Source organism: Acipenser ruthenus, chromosome 3, assembly GCF_902713425.1.
Source record: "Acipenser ruthenus chromosome 3, fAciRut3.2 maternal haplotype, whole genome shotgun sequence".
NCBI classification, from domain to species: domain Eukaryota; kingdom Metazoa; phylum Chordata; class Actinopteri; order Acipenseriformes; family Acipenseridae; genus Acipenser; species Acipenser ruthenus.
In genome coordinates this window covers 15,672,183-15,692,127 of record NC_081191.1, presented here as the reverse complement: position 1 = coordinate 15,692,127, position 19,945 = coordinate 15,672,183, and the positions used below count along the sequence as shown (strand labels likewise).

General features: G+C 40.1%; 1 protein-coding gene across 1 annotated transcript; it reads left to right on the top strand.

Annotated features, from left to right (window-relative positions):
* The first annotated feature begins 17,774 nt into the window (after nucleotides 1-17,774).
* LOC117394230 (protein FAM200C-like) lies at nucleotides 17,775-19,721 on the top strand. The gene has a single exon (XM_033992320.3). The coding sequence runs from the start codon at nucleotides 17,775-17,777 to the stop codon at nucleotides 19,719-19,721; it is 1,947 nt and encodes a 648-aa protein (XP_033848211.3).
* The last annotated feature ends 224 nt before the right edge of the window (nucleotides 19,722-19,945 follow it).

Here is a 19,945-nt window from a genome sequence, read left to right as displayed (position 1 = left end):
GACAGCAACTGTGGCAGACATACAGTATAATGGTGGAAATCACATACCAATTCAAGGGGAATTTAAATGAATGCATTTTATTCTAAACCATAGGTCCCATTGCCGATTACCAGCTGAATATTGTCTGTGGAGGGGGTTCAGTGAAACAATGGTGTCTCACTACACCACACATAGCTATTTAAGTTGAGTTTGTATGCAGAGGGTAGTTCAGAAGGTAGTTTGTATGAGACAAGCCTTTAAAAGTGGAAAATGTATTGCTCATGTCTCAAAATGGTCCTCATGTGGAAAATACCTGTTCAATTTGCAAGGTGTTAATATATATATATTAACAAGTTGTAATGTGACCTAATTCTGAGCCCATGGGAATGCCTTCGTTCTGATATTATCACTTTAAACTTGCCACGCGTATACTGCAAATCTGTATACTAGCCAAAACCCTTTGAATGTAATTTTTGTATTCCACTGATCTGAATCTGTTGCTGGTACATGTAGAGTAATACAAAGTATAGGGCATTTGAATTTTATTCCATTAAGGTTTAAAAAAGAGTCATTCAAGTATTCCTCAAGAATTTTGAAGTAAGAAAAAGTAAACTTACAGTCCTAAGCTTAAAGTCAGCATTATATTTATCATGAGGATTTTTCTTAATGCTGATATTTTCTCATCACTTTCAGAGGATACATTTCCACAGTCAGTTCTTTTATCAGCATCTTATTTCTAAAGCAATGGGTCTTATCACTAACTTCTTTTGTATTAAAGCCATCACTGTGTAAATCTTTCTTAAACGCACTTGTGTCTATTTCTTTTGAAGAAGAATTTTGCCATTAAAAGAGGACCTTTCATGCAGACACATAGCAGTTAAAATAAAGTAAACTATGCAGTAAAGCCGCACGTGTAAGTACTGCATAGTTAATGTTTATCACCTGTATCTGGAAGTGTGTCTAATAAACCTCAGTGATACTTACAATACAGTACTTATGAAGTAAACTCTGTGAGGTCATTCATTGTGTGAAAAAGCTTGTTTGCCATTTGTGGATTTTTGTTTTGACTTATTTTTTTACTCACAAAAAGTAGAACATGTTCTGCAAGGCTTGCATTTGTGGCTTACCTGAGAGTTAATATGTGCCGTTTCTGTAGAGCACTGCTGAAACAACCTGCACATTCCCTGGATAGGTAGATACATTACAGTTGCTTTTCATGTCAAGTGATTGCCAATTTCCAGATTGTTCTAAATCTTATACATAAATCTGTTGGTTGGAGATTTCCTGTTGGAAAGGAAGTTTGACATCATTCAATAAAGGTACAGAGTTAAAGACTGACTGACTGCCTGAAGCAAGAACATGATGAAGCCAGGAGACAGAGTGCAGACACCATTCTATTTTGTACAGTTGTTCCTCTGGACACTTTCCCTAAAGACCAAACAGAGTCAGAGTCTTGTTTGCTTCAAAAGTTCACACGCATTTTGTTCCAGTATTTAGCTGGATCTAAATAATTGAACAATGCCATTTAAAAAAAAAAAAAGTAAAACATAAAATAAACACATCACTCTCTAATGAAAATGAAAGGATGGTAAACAGTTATCAGTTGCCTTAAAGTGCTCATGTCTATACATCTAAATACACCCTGTTTGACTTGTGGCCTCTAGTAAAGAATCTAACAGTCATTTGAATAAAGAATATTTTATGAAGTTTATTTTTACATTAGGTTTTATTTGTTTAACTATTTTAAAACCTTAGTAATGATTTATTTGGTTCAATAAATTAATAAAACAAAAACCATTTAAAAACCTGCAGTTAAAACTTCCTAGAATAACTATGATATTAATGTATAGTCAATAATGTAAATGCCCCAAGCTATCTGCCCCCCAGCATGAATATAAAACACAGATGAATTAAACAGAAGGCACATTTGTAAAGACTAATTACTTCACATTGAAACCTCTGCTTCACATTGATCTGTAATGTAATATGTAACCTATTTAGGTAGACAATGTACAGAATATTGGAGCCAATGAAAAAAGGTCTGGAAAATTACAAAGCAAGATAGGATTAGATGAATATCCACACTATATATAAAAAAAGAAAACTCTTGATGAATGAAGTAGTAAACCTAGAAGCACAGTTGACTCACTTTGATTTATCTGAAAAGTATAAAGCTGATTAAAGATGTCTCAGAACGTATAAGATAAAGCCTGAGGTAAGAGAACATTTAGGCTTCTGGTGCTCATTGTGTAGTCAGAAACAGAGAACATATGAGAAACATTTTCCTTATTATTTCAAACTGTTTTCTGTTAATTTTGTTATATCACTCTAAAACTAGAGAAGCCCAAGCCTTCATGACTCATATCTTTAATTATTTTTCTTTTCACATTCTTATCTCCATGTATAGTCTATTCTTTACCACCAAGAGATAAAGTGCCTCATTTATGAAAGGGCACTAAACCTGGAGTTAGCGTGCATGTAAAGTAGTGAGGCTAACGTGCGCGATAAATCTAAATTTACTACTCCATTTACTAACAGAGAACACATTAATTTACGTGCACAGTATGTGGCTAATTTACATACCATACCGTGCACACTACATGTATTGTGAGCGATAATTTAATGTGCACAATAATGTCAGAGACTTACCCATGACCACCGTGATATCAAAAGCCCCAGCAGTCCTGGCGTATCTTTGGTCAGTAGCTTATTGTGAAGGTGGAGATGGCTTACATTGACCAAAAATGAGCGATCAACAGATACAGCACTCAACAGAGGACAGGTAGAGGCAAAGTAAAGTGAAACTGCACTGCTTACCTTTTAATTTTAACATTCCTTCTCTGACGTAAAGCCACAGAGGTAGTAAAATAGCCAATCAAATAGCACACAGGATCCGTTTTCTCACACACAGGTATAACAGCACAGAGCACATAATTTTGATTAGGATAGCGAAGTGAAGGCTTGTTTAAACTATTTATTTTACTTTGTGTAAAATTTAAAATCAGTAGCAAAAAAGTATTTGGAGATGTCACGGAAGTGAAAGGTGGAGGCGGAACACAGAAGATTCCAAAATTGTTAGCAACATGATTATTTGTTAAATGAATAATTTTGACAGCAAGGCTACATGTCTGATTTGCAGTGCAATGGTTGCAGTTATGAAAGATTATAACATACAACGTCACTAAGACACGCTGCACAAAGCAACATATTTTGAGTTTACTGGAAATAAAAGAAGCTATGGAGTCAACAAAAGATTTTTTTTCTGAAAAGTGCTGTGCATGCCATGAGCAAGAAAACCACAGAAAATGACTTTTTTGAACTTCAAGAAGACATGGGATGTGCAGAATTACCTTGGAAGAAAGTAAGTGGGATTACAACAGAGGGTGCACCATATGACTGGACAAAAGAGTGCACTGGCTAGCTGGAAAAAAATTAAAGAAATGCAGAAGTACCAATTTTCTTACTCTGGATTCTGCATCAGCATGCATTATGTGGGAATGTTGCAGAATTAGAACACGTAAAGGTACATTTCATAGTGGTACTGTTTAATATTTCACATTGTCACAGCTTGTCACTATCTTTTTTCAGTGCTGTTAAAAATGGTATATATTGGAATATAAGTAAAATATTTTCAGCATTATATACGCTGACATTTTTTATTTTATTTTTTACTGTTTGAGATTTCCACTGAAATAAAATACTCTTCTATTTCCTCCATTATGTTACATTTATGATTTTGAGTTTTTTTTTTTACAGTGTTCTAGGAAAGCTGCTTCTAGTTATGTCTATTTTTGTACTATAAAATACATGAAGTAATATGTTGATTAATTGATTGAAACCATGCCTGCATACTTATTGATGACTAGGAATCGTGCAGTGGGGATAATGTGTTTTGAGTAGTATATTTAAGTATATTGGCCTACATACAATTTATATAGACTTTTTACAGTGCAGCACACCAAGTGAACAGTCTTAACTTAAATGGCCCTTGCTGCCAGATTTTTCCTTTCAAACAAAATTTTATAACCAAGTAATTCAGCAAGATGTATTTATTTCACGTTAGTGAATCAGTGAATCAAACAAACACATCTGTTGAATTGATTCACTAAACTGAATGAATCAAACGAATCGAATCAAACAAATCGAACTGCACATCACTAGTTTTCAGGCCAGAAAAATAGGTTTAATAGCATGCCTATCAGTGGTTAAAGCCTGGTGTCCAAACTAACTTACTTTAATTCAGTAAATATGGTGTAGCAATGTGGAGTAGTGGTTAGGGCTCTGGACTCTTGACCAAAGGGTCGTGGGTTCAAGCCCAGGTGGGAGACACTGCTGCTGTACCCTTGAGCAAGGTACTTTACCTAGATTAATGCTCCAGTTAAAAAACAACAACTGTATAAATGGGTAATTGTATGTAAAAATGATATGTAAAAAATAATGTAATTGTATGTAAAAATAATGTGATATCTTGTAACAATTGTAAGTCTCCCTGAATAAGGGTGTCTGCTAAGAAATAAATAATAATAATGGTGTGAATGAAGCTCATCTCATTATTCACAGCGGGATGCATACCATACAAATCACATTTTCATTCTGATTACCATAGTATGGCATAGTATAAAATGAGTGTGCACCATAATATGCACACTGTTTCACGTGATAATGAATAAAATTGCAATAGTAAATAGGGAAATCATTAACCTGCACAGTAATTGCAATTATTGTGCAACATAAAGTTTAGCGCTCTTTCGTAAACGAGACCCAATATATGCTGATTTTACACATCGTTGACATTTACCTTGCCTAGATATGAATGGGCAAGCTGTTATTTTGTGGTGTGTTTGCTTTTACCTCTAAAACTTTAAACCCACAAACTTAAACTAAAAGTTAATGTTGGCTGACGAGCAGTGAAAGTAACTGGCATGAGCTAATTTCTGCATGTTTATTTACCTGAAAACAGTAATGAGTGAAAATGAAGAGAAATGTAAGATTTGCTAATCAAGAGGGTTCCGATTTTACAAACATACATTTAAGTTTCACCTTCGCTCATGATGCTGTGGTGTCATTTTCAGGATAGCTTGTTGCAACTCAACCAAGCCACAAATGGCAATGAAACATGAAAGAAATGTATGATAATTAAATGGACATAAAAAATCACTGCCATTGACGATGAGTGCACTGCTTGACGTAAAAGCATGGCATAGTCATGTTTCTAGTTTTGTAAAATGTATTCAGGAAAATTTCCATTGAATAAGGGTGATTTTGAATTCATAATGGTAAAGTCAAATTTAAACCTAATTCTTAATATTTTGTTTTGTTTTACTCAATTAAGCAACCTTGTTTTAATAGCTGTATTTATGCTCACAATCACACACAAATATTATCAGATAACTTATCCCAAAGCTGATGCTCGGGGGTCCCGAGTGGCGCATCCAGTAAAGGCTCTCCGCACAGGATGTGCCCTATAGTCTGGAGATCGCAGGTTCGAATCCAGGCTATGTCACAGCCGACCGTGAACGGGAGTTCCTAGGGGGCGGCGCACAATTGGCTGAGCGCTGCCCGGATAGGGAGGGCTTAGGTCGGCAGGGGAATCCACGGCTCACCGCGCATCAGCGACCCCTGTGGCCGATAGGGCGCCTGTGGTTCTGCAGTGGAGCCGCCAGATCTCTGTTGTCCTCCGGCACTATAGGTCTGGTGGCATTGCTGTGGATCTGCAGTGCGAAAAATGACGGCTTGGCAGGAGCACGTTTCGGAGGTTTCCCAAGTCGGCGGGGGGGGGGTTGCGAGCGGTGAGCCGAGGATACAGATAATAATTGGGCATGCTAAATTGGGGAGAAAACCGGGGTAAAAAAAAAAAATGGCGACGACCAAAGCTGATGCTCAACACACATAACCACGCTTTAAAAAGCTGGCTAACTATGTAACAAAGCTGTCTGACCCTTCATGAATCATGCCATTAAAATATTAAAAGCTAATTTGTTGATAAGTGTTAGAAAAAAAAAAAAACTCAAGCTTGGGATTTCGTGTTAATACACAAATGGATATGTTAATATACTTCAAAAGTATTACATCATTGTTGCTACATGAATGATTGAGTGCACATCCTGCAAAGGGGTTTTCATTTTCTCCTCGCTTTGAATCCGCTCTGTGTGTTTCACCTTGCTGCTGGCCTCTGCAGACTCATTATATGACTGCTGAATGAATGAGTGAATGTGTCATAGCAAGAGAATAAAAAAAGACTAATGCAACATTAGTGAAGTTAGTTTCTGCCTCACATAAAAATCTGCACATTCACAGAGTGAAGCCGTTTTCTGTTTCTGATAATGGCCTTATTTTTCAAAGTTGCCCTAAGGGCTGTCATGGAGCTTGGAAAGTTACTGTTGTTGCAGTGTGATGGGAAGAGAGATATGCCAAGCCCAGCCCCTTATTAAAAGTACCAGCCACAGACACACTTGCAGATTGACTGAGGGCTGCCCTGTCACCAGCCAGGGTTTGAAGTGATAGGATGACATTGAGTAAGAGAAGAACTTATTTTAAAGATGAATAGCTTTACAATTAGAGGTCGTATGGCCCTACATGTGCAGTGTTATTTAAGGGTTGTCTGCCTGCACTATTGTTCTCATAACTGTCCCAAGTGCAGCACGGGGGAAAAGCCTACTTCAAGTATATGTTCACTGTGTAGTTGTTGTCTCCGATATGATTTTAATGATGGAACTTTTTCAGCATGCATCTGTGAATAATAAACGTGTTGGTACAAATAAGTACAACACTTTAGAAATGGTTCTATTATACACAGCGGCAAAGCAAATCAAAATGTTCCTGTGCGGAGCCAAAAGCATGACTACCTCATTTGTTTTGATGCTTCAATTAAATATATCATGTTTCCTATTTTGCAGTTTATCAAGGACAAATACAGCTGCAAACACCTTTCTTTACAATATAAGTGGAGGATTGTATGCAACCAACATCAGTGTAACTTAAAAAATGTACCATTTGTATGAGTCGTTAACTTGCCACATTCGATTTATTCTATAAAGCACCAGTTTGATAGATTAACATATTTACAGTATTTTATAGTGTGAAATAGCAAATCATACTGAATATTTTGTAGCTGGCATTTGTGTACTACAAGCAATGCTGAGACAATGGGGTAATTTCCACCATGGAAAAAGAAAATGAAGTCTCACCTTTTTCTCACTGTATTTTGGTAGTGCTTTCGGGTTGTGTGTGTTTCAGTGTAGTTTTCTTTTAGCCTGAGTATTTGACTTTTCTCGAGACATGGTGCCTTTTTGTGTTTACATGTAAAGCCTCTCATTTCCTTTGGAACGCCTCCTTTTCCCAGAACGCTATGCAATTGAAGGAGAGGGGTATCAGATTTAAATTAGCCATGCTGACGGCCCACTTAGATTCTCATGCTGTAATCGTGAAAGTCCCTAAAATACTGTTTACTCACAAAAATAGTAAAATGTATTCAGTTTTTTCTCAGCGACGTCAGATTCAGTGGCCAAGAGTTGCGTCGCACAGTGAAGAACATATCTGAAGCAGCTGTGGTTGGAACAGAAAGATTCTGGTTGGGGATCTCAAGCACAATAGAAAGAAAGAAACGCTGATGTATGGGTAAGTAAGCTGGGCTGAGTTGAGTGGGGGACGGAGGGGGGTGATGCTGGGACACCAGAATCACTGTCGAGCCCTCTTGAGGTGTCGTGGGCTAGTTGATGAAACACCAAGGATGGAAGGTGCCCACATGAAGACCCCAGAGATGTACCCTACTGTGACAGGCTAGCTGCAGGGGTTATATCAGACCAGAAAGGAGTACACAGACAGACACTAGTGGTGAGTGAAACTGAGACGCTGTTGCGCTCAGTGAGTTTATCGTAAAATAAAAGGTTTAAACAGAAAACAGGACACGGCACTTGCAGCCAAAATAAACAGACAAACAAAACGAACAGACACTAACAAACAGGGACGAACACCAAACAAACACGTACCACGTAGCAATTGCTTCTTATTATTTCTCTCCTCACTCTCTCCCGTTCCTTCGCCCTGAACACACAACCCTGAATGAGTAAAACGTGCATCTATATATACTGTTGTGCCGGGATTCAATTATTCACTTGAATCCCAGAACGTGAACTAATTATGTGCAACCCCGTGCTCACATATTAAATACTTTAAATGCACGTGAAGTGAAGTGCAATCCCCGTGCCTAAATACAATTATACATTTTAAATAACTAGTGCTGCACACACCCATTTCTATCCCGTGCAGCCATATCTATACACCAACATTAACACACCACACGCAACATATAACACAGAAATGCACATAGGGGCGGGACACATTGCTACACCAACTCAGCTCAATCCAGATGGTTGTCGTGCTGATGCGCTGGGGAGACTGCACTGTGGTTTATTCCCGGAGCCAGCATTGCAGCCGTTGTGTGTGCTTCAGCCATCAACACCAGGCAGAAGAATATCTGCATGATAAGATGGAAGGAAACACAAATAGATGGAGACGCAGATGGATCACATTAGTTTACTCTTAGTTGGTGCTTATCTTGGCGAGAGTCGAGTTCAAATCAGCATGAAGTTTTAAAATCTACTCTCATGTAATGGAAATCTTAAATTACTTTGTTTAACAGTAGGAGAACTGCATAATTGTTTACATGAGCAGAGAACAGTTTCACGAGAAAGAATCCACGTGTCATTATGTTTGACGTAAATGGATATTAAAGATCTGATTTGCTGATGGATAGTGCCTGCTTTCTTAATACTTTGTTTTAGTGTGGTCGCCCGCACTGCTTTTCACACATCATCTGTGGGGGTGTTTGTGGAGGGTTATATCTTTATTAATAATAAACTGGGCCAAATCCGAGTGGTGGTTGAACAGATGTTTGGCTATTGCAAGGGAGGTGGCGGATACTACTGAAGCATACTGAAGTGAACCACAAGCTTGTTCCCCAAATTATTACAGCCTGCTGTATCCTGCACAATCTGTGCCAGGACCATAAGGAGGTGTGCAGGCAAGCAGAGTAACAGCTACTTCAGCCACCAGCAAGAACTGCACAACAGCCATATGAAGAGGGTCCTGCTATGCACTGCTATCTTTATTTTTGTAACCTGACGGTGTACTTTTATTTTGTATAACATTTTTGTTTCATTAGCTTATTTTGTATCTCTTTATACCAAACATAGCATCCTCATTTGTGCTGTACTTGTATAACTGCTTCTGCTAAATAAAGAATTGGAATATTGAGTAGTATTGTTGATTCCCAAGAAATAAGTCACAAAAATTCCACACCATTTTGGGAGTGGGTTAAACAATGTTTGTGTTGTGCATTGTATCACGCTGCCTCATCATATCCTCTTCCCTTACGGATATTAACACCCAAGCCTCTTCATCGCTCCAACGGACGAAAGTGGAGGATGGACACAGATTATGCTCAGACACAACTAGGAGAAATTGCATTGGTGTATAGTTATACAGATTTAAACATAGTACTTAATAGCACTTTACAATAAAGTCGTTTTGACAGTTGTTTGAAAAGCTATTTGCAAGTGCATTCTGAAGTACTGTACAGTAGCTGTAACCACCTGAATTCACAAACCCATGATGTAGTTTATCAAACATTTTTAGTAATAGTTTTAAACAGAAACTGGGTAAATACAATCTATATGATACTTTACAAACACATTTAGATCCATGTATGATTAGCATTATGCAAAGTTCTAGGAAAGATGGAGAGAAAAATGGAGTTATCTGCAATATCAATCTGAAAAGGGAAACACTGCAAACAAAAAATTACTTTCCCGCTGCCATCTTTGGACCATGGTTAATTACGTATTCCCATGTGACTTTTATAGCGGCTTTAGGAAAGGACGTGAACAAGCTAATTAACACTTTGACAAGAAACTTGTGTTTACATGTGTAAGTTGGCGTTGATTTCACAAGCATTTGCTGGAATCTCATAAGAAATTGAGACTTTCACGGTAAAATACTGAGACCGTTTTTTGGGACATTTTCACGAGCTTTCCCTGCCAAGTTTCAGGTGCATTGTCCATTCACGTGAAACAAACCAACATGTAAAGTGGCCTTGTTGCTAGGTAATTCACTCACATTGGCTCTAGCATATAGCAAACAGCGCAAGAGTTTAAGATGCTTTGTTGGGATGAAGATTATTAATTATTAAGTAATTCATTTAGTCAAATTGTATTTTTTTTTTTCAGAAAGTCAGTCATTTAGCATTTAATAGCCCAATTTGTTTGTTTTGTGGTATTAATTTAATTTTGAGTTTTTTCTAGCACGTCAATGTTATTTTTTTTTTACCTGCAAAGAGAGTGAGTGCGCTGTAAAGGAGAAGAGAGACAGTGAAGAAAGGTGAGTCAGATGGTTAAGACATCACATGTAGTAATGTAAATACTGTCAAAAAAAAAATATCCACAGTTAAATATTAATGAGTCAGTTTAATAAAACGATGACTGACACCAACTAAAAAAATGAGTAAAATAAAACAGAATATCTGACAACTGAATCTGACCAAAGTTACAGAAAATGACTAGTTTGTACTACAAATAAAATACCAAAGCAGCGCCTTCTTTAAAATAGCAAACTGATTCGTAGTGCAAATTAATATAAACTAGAAGATATGCTGCTGCAACAGTGTGGCAAACACTGTTGCAGCAGCAAAGATCATTCAAAATGATCTAGACAGCATTCAGAACTGGTCAGACACATGGCAAATGAAATTTAATAGAGAAAAGTGAAAGGTACTGGACGCAGGCAATAAAAATGTGCATTATAAATATCATATGGGAGATACTGAAATTGAAGAAGGAATCTATGAAAAAGACCTAGGAGTTTATGTTTACTCAGAAATTTCTTCATCTAGACAATGTGGGGAAACTATAAAAAAGGCCAAAAAGATGCTCGGATATATAGTGAAAAGTGTTGAATTTAAATCAAGGGAAGTAATGTTAAAACTTTACAATGTATTAGTAAGACCTCATCTAGAATATTGTGTTCAGTTCTGGTCACCTCTCTGCTCTAGAAAGAGTGCAAAGAAGAGCGACCACAATTATCCCGGGTTTAAAAGGAATGTTGTATGCAGACAGGCTAATAGAATTGAATCTATTCAGTCTTGAACAAAGTAGACTACGCGGTGATCTGATTCAAGCATTCAAAATTCTAAAAGGTATTGACAATGTCGACCCAGGGGACTTTTTCGACTTGAAAAAAGAAACAAGGACCAGGGGTCACAAATGGAGATTAGATAAAGGGGAATTCAGAACACAAAATAGGAGGCACTTTTTTACACAGAGAATTGTGAGGGTCTGGAACCAACTCCCCAGTAATGTTGTTGAAGCTGACACCCTGGGATCCTTCAAGAAGCTGCTTGATGAGCTGGGATCAATAAGCTACTAACAACCAAACGAGCAAGATGAGCCGAATGGCCTCCTCTCGTTTGTAAACTTTCTTATGTTCTTATATGAAAAGACATGTTGATGTCTTCAGTATCTTCCATGACAGCAGGTATTTTGACATGTGTTTTATTTGATTTTGGTGGTGCAGTGATACGTGGTTAAGCACAGGTGCAGTGATTTGCCTTTGTTCCTAAGTAGTTCCTAATTGTGACATTGTGCTGGATATTGTAACTGCTTGGAACACTGAAGGACCAATCAGCATTCAACATTCTAACACTCTGTTTTATAATTAAGGGTGGTTCACACTGGGTCCGTTTACAGGATTTGGTCCGCGCTCTGTACGGTTCGGTACGTTTGGTGTGAAGTGTGAACAACAAAGTCCGCTTGGGAAATGAAGAGTACTGAGCCCACCTAAAGAGGTGGTCTTGGTCCGTTTGGCAAAGTCTGGTCCTTTTGCACATAGGAAATTAACTAAACAAGGTAACCTTACTCGGAAGTAAACATTTTGAGTGTAATTTACAGTTCATATTCTGTGGAAACAAATAGAGCAAAAAACAAAAAAGTGTCTTTGCGAACTGCATTGGATTTACCAGACATCCCATGAAAACTGGGATTGTCACAGTTTCAGCCTTAATTTGTTGTCCCGTTCGGAAACAGTAAAATTGTTAATCGTCCTGGTTTTGCTATTGTGTGTATGTGTGTGTGTGTATATATATATATATATATATATATATATATATATATATATATATATATATATATATAATTATTGATTTATTTATTTTCTTAATTTAGTATTCGCCAATTGATTTTTACCCCATTGTTCTCCCAATTTCAAATAGCCAATTGATTATTCTAGACTCAGCTACCACCGCTACCACCCCTGTGCTGACTCGGGAGCGGCGAATACGAACACCCTGGCCAAGCCCTCCCCACCCGGGTGACACTCGGCCAATTGTGCGCTGCCCCTTGGGAACTCTCGTCCATATACATACAGTGCCTTGCATAAGTATTCACCCCCCTTGGACTTTTCCACATTTTTTAGTGTTACAACCTGGAATTAAAATTGATTTAATTAGGATTTAGTGTCACATGATCTCAGATTAAATACACCTGTTTCTGGAAGGTCCCAGAGTTTGTTAGATAGCATATCTAAATAAATAGCATCATGAAGACCAAGGAGCTATCAAAACAAGTCCGGGATAACATTCTGGAGAAGCACCAATCAGGGTTGGGTTATAAAAAAATATCCCAAACTTTGAACATCCCCCGGAGCACCGTTAAATCCATTATTAAAAAATGGAAAGAATATGGCACAACCACGACTCTGCCTAGAGAAGGCCATCCACCAAAACTCAGTAACCAGGTAAGGAGGGCATTAGTCAGAGAAGCAACCAAGAGGCCAATGGTAACTCTGAAGGAACTGGAGAGATCCACATCTGAGATGGGAGAAACCGTCCATGGGACAACTATAACCCTGACACTCCACAAAGCTGGGCTTTATGGAAGAGTGGTGAGAAGAAAGCCATTGCTGAAAAAAACCCATATCAAATCCTGTTTGGATTTTGCCAAAAGGCATGTGGGAGACACAGCAAACATGTGGAAAAAGGTTCTCTGGTCTGATGAAACCAAAATTGAACTTTTTGGCCTTAGCGCAAAACGCTATGTGTGGTGCAAAGCCAACACTGCTCATCACCCTGAGAACACCATCCCCACGGTGAAGCATGATGGTGGCAGCATCATGTTATGGGGATGCTTTTCATCGTCAGGGACTGGGAAACTGGTCAGGATTGAGGGCAAGATGGATGGAGCCAAATACAGGGAAATTCTAGAGGAAAACCTGTTTCAGTCTGCAAGAGACTTGGAACTGGTGCGGAGGTTCACCTTCCAGCAGGACAATGACCCTAAACACACAGCCAAAGCTACACTGGAGTGGTTTAAAAACAAGAACCTGAATGTCTTAGAATGGCCCAGTCAAAGCCCAGACCTCAATCAGATTGAGAATCTGTGGCAAGACTTGAAAATTGCTGTTTACCAACGGTCCCCATCCAACTTGACAGAGCTTGAGCAATTTTGCCAAGAAGAATGGGCAAAAATTGCAGGATCCAGATGTGCAAAGCTGGTAGAGACTTACCCAAAAAGACTCACAGCTGTAATTGCTGCCAAAGGTGCTTCTACCAAGTATTGACTCAGGGGGGTGAATACTTATGCAACCAACAAATGTCTTTTTTTGTTTAATTAACTTTTGTGTCACAATAAAAAATATTTTGCACCTTCAAAGTGTTAAGTATGTTGTGTAAATCAAATGGTCTAAATCCCAATTAAATCCATTTTAATTCCAGGTTGTAACACTACAAAAAGTGGAAAAGTCCAAGGGGGGGTGAATACTTATGCAAGGCACTGTATACCTGCTCACCTCTACCCACCCCAGCCCTGACTCTCCTCTGTGCTATAAGAAATAGAAGAAAACCAATCTCCCTGCTGCCTTGGATCTCTATCGCTCGCTCCTCGCTTCCTTCTCTTCTACACTCATCTCTGCCAAACGCTCCTACTTCCACTCTATCATTCAGTCTTCCACTAACAATCCCCGTAAACTTTTCTCTTCCTTCTCCCTCCTTAGCCCTCCCCCCTCTTCCACCCTCCTCCATCTCGATTGATGACTTTGCCTCCTTCTTCTCCTCCAGAATCACAGACATCCACAAACTCTTCACTACCTTGCCTCCTTCCCCACCCACCCCCTGTCCTCTGCTCACTCACTCCCCATCACCCTGCAACCCCTACTATTCTACCCTCCTTCTCCTCCTACTCACCCCTCTCGGACTTCGATCTCTGCTCCAGAGCCATAAACCCACCACGTGTGCTCTTGACCCCCTCCCCACTCACCTCTTCCAGGCTGCAGCTCCTGCTCTACTTCCTTTCATCTCCTCTCTTATCAACACCTCTCTGCTCTCTGGTTGTTTCCTATCTGCCTTCAAACAGACCTGCATCACTCCCATCTTAAAAAAACCCTCCTTGGATTCCTCATCCCTCCAGAACTACCATCCTGTCTCCCTTCTCCCGTTCCTCTCTAAAACCCTTGATCGAGCACCACACCGCCAGCTCTCTGCCTTCCTGTCAACACATTCTCTGCTCGACCCCCTCCAATCTGGTTTTCAACTGGCACACTCCACTGAAACTTCTCTTCTCTTTATCACTAACTCTCTACCTTCTTCATGGGCCGCCTCCCTCTCCTCTGTCCTAATTCTCCTTGACATCTCTGCAGCCTTTGACACAGTTGACCACTATTCTCCTGTCCTCCCTCACTGACCTGGGACTCTCCGGCACTGCTTTTGCCTTGTTCTCCTCCTACCTCAGTGATTGCACGTACCGGGTGTCCTGGCATGGCTCACCCTCTGCCTCTTGCTCTCTTTTGACAGGTGTCCCCCAAGGCTCAGTCCCCTCCTGTTTTCTCTCTATACTCACTCCCCGGGTCCTCTTATCTCCTCCCATGTCTTCTCGTATTCTCTCTATGCTGATGATGCCCAGATCTTCCTCTCCTTTCCCCCCTGACCACGATGTTTCCTCCCATATCTCGACCTGCCTCCTTGCCATCTCCTCCTGGATGTACTCGCATCATTTCAAACTCAACCTTTTCAAAGTCAGACCTCCTTTTCTCCCACCTCTTCCTCCCCCACCGCTGAGCTGTCTATCTCTATTCCTTTTGAATCCACAACCCTCTCTCCCTCGTCATCCAACAAGAACCTTGGTGTCACCCTTGACCCCTACCTCTCTTACTCTCAGCACATCTCTGCTCTGGCTCCTGTCGCTTCTTCCTCAGTAATACACACAGAATGTGCCCCTTCCTCACCGACTACTGCATGCAGCTCATAGTTTAGGCCCTGGTAGTGTCCTGCCTTAACTACTGCAACTCCCTCCTGGCCAGCCTCCCTGCCTCTGCCATCCATCCGCTGCAGCTCATCCAAAACTCTGCTGCTCGCCTTGTCTTTCCCCTTCCTCGTTTTTCCTACGCTACACCGCTGCTCCGCTCTCTGCACTGACTCCCTATCGCTGCTCGCATCCAATTCAAAACTCTTGTACTTGCCAGTCAAAATGTTTAGTACAGTACATTTTTAAAATATCGGTAGTATATTTACAATAGGCTACCCTACATGCCTGCATTTCCCACTCAAAGACATTGTTATAATAATAATAATAATAATAATAATAATAATAATAATAATAATAATAATGTAGTGGTGGGTGCTGGCGGACTGGCTTTGTCTGTGGCTGTATTGCATTTAGAAACTGTTAACTTACGAGACTTGATTGCTTGCACCATGCAGCAGAGTGCTGGGACTTGGCGCTGGATCAGGCAGTCTACACAGGGTTCACCAGGTGGATATTGCTGCGTGCGATCTCTCAAATAAATGCATTTTAAATTTATTGGTGCATCTATTTGTTCTAAAACAGCAAGTTTCGAGGTAAGCTTTTTTCTTTAAATGCATCAATTTGTAGAATGGCAACAATTGTCCATCTTAATTAGGGGGTATTTTCTACAGAATTTAATGGGTTGATTACATAATTATTATTTTGATCATAAGAACATAAGAAAGTTTACAAACGAGAGGAGGCCATTCGGCCCATCTTGCTCGTTTGGCTGTTAGTAGCTTATTGATCACAGAATCTCATCAAGCAGCTTCTTGAAGGATCCCAGGGTGTCAGCTTCAACAACATTACTGGGGAGTTGGTTCCAGACCCTCACAATTCCCTGTGTAAAAAAGTGTCTCCTATTTTGCTGTTCTGAATGCCCCTTTATCTAATCTCCATTTGTGATTCCTGGTCATTTGTTTCTTTTTTCAGGTCAAAAAAGTCCCCTGGGTCGACATTGTCAATACCTTTTAGAATTCTGAATGCTTGAATCAGATCACCGCGTAGTCTTCTTTGTTCAAGACTGAATAGATTAAATTATTTTAGCCTGTCTGCATATGACATGCCTTTTAAACCCGGGATAATTCTGGTTGCTCTTTGCACTCTTTCTGGAGCAGCAATATCCTTTTTGTGGAGAGGTGACCAGAACTGAACACAATATTCTAGATGAGGTCTTACTAATGCATTGTAAAGTTCTAACATTACTTCCCTTGATTTAAATTCAACACTTTTCACAATATATCCGAGCATCTTTTTGGCCTTTTTCATAGCTTCCCCACATTGTCTAGGTGAAGAAATTTATGAGTAAACATAAACTCCTAGGAATTTTTTATAGATTCCTTCTTCTATTTCAGTATCTCCCATATGATATTTATAATGCACATTTTTATTGCCTGCGTGCAGTACCTTACACCATTCTGTGTTAAATGTCATTTGCCATGTGTCTGCCCAGTTCTGAATGCTGTCTAGATCATTTTGAATGACCTTTGCTGCTGCAACGTTGTTTGCCACTCCTCCTATTTCTGTGTCGTCTGCAAATTTAACAAGTTTGCTTACTATACCTGAATCTAAATCATTAATGTAGATTAGGATTAGCAGAGGACCTAATACTAATCCCTGTGGTACACCACTGGTTACCTCGCTCCATTTTGAGGTTTCTCCTCTAATCAGTACTTTTTGTTTTCTACATGTTAATCACTCCCTAATCCATGATCAGTTTAGCTGGAGTGGCTATATGGAGATCTTGAGGTTTGGGACTGAATTGCAGGCAGTCATGTCGTTCTAATTCTCCTGTGAATTTCACAGGGCCCTAGTTATAGTAGAAAGTTGCACAAGGTCATAAACAGGATTTTCACTGCTTACAGAAGTGTTACAGAAACTTGGTTGTCTGAGAGTGATGGAGACAAATATAATATTAGTGGGTACACACTGTATAGGAAAGACAGGCAGGACAGAAGAGGCGGAGGGGTAGCGCTATACATAAGAAATAATCTTAAAGCCCAAGTGTTAAATCTGGACAAAGAAAACAACGCCGAATCAATATGGGTCAGAATAATGGACAAAAATTCAAAGGGCATAATAATAGGAGCATGCTATAGACCAGGGGTCGGGAACCTATGGCTCGCGAGCCATATATGGCTCTTTTCAGGATTTTATATGGCTCTCCAATTTTCAAATGTTGACTGAAAATACAGCCTCGAACATGATGATAAAATTATTTTTAAACTATTAGCATACTTGATTAATGTATAATTATGAATGTGTAAAATTAAATAAAATACGTTCAAAATATTTAGGAAAGAGACTCGCAGCTTAATGTGATTGACAGCGGCGTTTGGCCTGTAGCTAGCCTACCTTTCAGAGAGCTGGATTTTAATTAGATGACGTAGTTAGGCCTGCGTCATGTCCTGGTCAAGTTAAACAACTAGCTAGCTAGCTAAATTAAAAATCATCATCAACGAGAGCAAGATGGCGAAAAGAAAAAAAGACGACGATTACCGTTCATTCCAGCCCGAATGGACGGATCAATTTGCATTTGTGGAGAAGTCGGGATCCGCAGTGTGTCTCATTTGTAATGAACGTATTACGTCACTCAAAAAGTCAAATGTTAAGAGACATTTTGAGACGCACCATGCAGCGTTCGCCGCAAAATATCCCGATGGGGACTGCAGGAAAAAAGCTTGCGCTGAGCTTCAGCGGAGAATGCAAACCGGACAGCAGCAGCTGCTAGCATGGACTAACAAAGGCGGGAATCTGAATTCTGCGAGCTTTGCTGGCGCTCTGGAGATTGTGCGGAGCGGGAAACCATTTACAGATGGGGAGTACATTAAGGGCTGCGTGCTCAGTGTGGCTAAAGAACTGTTTAACGACCTCCCAAACAAGGATAAAATTATCCAAAAAATCGAAGACATGCCTTTGTCAGCAAGAACTGTTCATGATCGGGCACTCGTGATGGCTCGCCAGATAGAGGAGATGCAGATCAACGACATCAGTTCAAGTAGTTACTTTTCTCTTTCCTTGGATGAGTCTACCGATGTGAGCAATGTAGCACAGCTAAGCATAGTCGGGCGGTATGTGACTGGTGATACAGTGCGTGAAGAGAGTCTCGCTGTTTTGCCGATGAAAGATACAACAAGAGGCGAGGATGTGTTAAAATCTCTGATGGACTTTGCTACAGAGAAAAAGCTACCACTGAATAAACTTATATCTGTGTGTACTGATGGAGCACCCAGTATGTTAGGGAAACATAAAGGATTCATTGCCCTTCTGTGTGAGCAAGAGAAGCGGCCCATCTTAAACTTTCATTGCATTGTGCATCAAGAGGCACTGTGTGCTCAGTCGTGTGGAGAGGAACTTCGCGAAGTGATGTCATTGGTCGTTCGCATTGTGAACTTCATTGTGGCCCGAGCTTTGAATGATCGCCAGTTTAAGGCCTTGTTGGATGAAGTGGGAAGTAATTATCCAGGGCTGCTACTGCACAGCAATGTTCGTTGGTTATCCAGGGGAAAAGTACTCACCCGCTTTGCTGCCTGTTTAAACGAAGTGAGGGCATTTCTGGAAATGAAAGGAAATGTTCATCCCGAGCTCACTGACATCGAGTGGCTCCTGAAGTTTCACTACCTGGTGGATATTACATGTCATTTGAACCACCTCAATGTGAAAATGCAAGGCATTGGAAACACAATCTTGTCCCTGCAACAGGCAGTGTTTGCATTTGAAACAAACCTGGAGGTGTTTATCAGGGACATTGAAAGTGGCCGTCTCCTGCACTTCGAAACATTGCGAGTGTACAGAGAGGATTGCTTAGCGAGGGACCCCGCTCATCATTTTGACCTCAGGCAGCTCGCAGCCTTCACGTCTGATTTACTGATGTTATTCAAATCACGTTTTGTGGACTTCCGCAGACATGCCGATTTGTTCAAAGTCACAACTCATCCACATGTGTGCACCGTGGACGCACAAAACCTGAGTGTCATCCCTGGCATCTCCATTGGAGATTTTGAGCTGGAAGCTGCTGAACTGAAGGTGTCCGATATGTGGGTGTCAAAATTTTTCACTTTGAATTCCGAACTGGAAAGCCTCGCTCGTCAGCGGGCAGAACTGGCAAAGCAACATAAGTGGGCAGATATGAGAAAACTCCAACACAAAGACAATCTCATCCTGAAAACCTGGAATGAACTTCCAGCCACTTTCAGCACATTGCATCGTGTCAGTGTTGCTGTGCTGACAATGTTTGGCTCAACATACACATGCGAGCAGTCCTTCTCACATCTGAACAACATCAAAACCAACCTACGCTCAAGGTTAACGGATGAAAGCTTGAATGCCTGCATGAAGCTGAATCTCACCAGTTTACGACCCCAACTACAAAGCACTCAGCAAAATGATGCAGCAACAGAAATCTCATTAATGTAAGTAGGGTGCAATGCACTTATTGTTAATCACTTGTTTATGATGCCCGTTTCTCAATTTTTGTGGTGTCTTAGGAGTGCTAGAAACCAGCACTATGTCAGTGAACAAAATATAGCGCTTTTTATGTAGTATTGTGTGTAGTAGCCTACAGTTAGCTTGGGTGTCACTGAGTGAAAAAAAACAGCGTTATATACAACACCAGTAGGTAGCAATAACTACCAGAACCA

Bases quoted from the DNA above. Each gene is read 5' to 3' on its own strand.
- LOC117394230 (XM_033992320.3), top strand. From the start codon at position 17,775: ATGGCGAAAAGAAAAAAAGACGACGATTACCGTTCATTCCAGCCCGAA.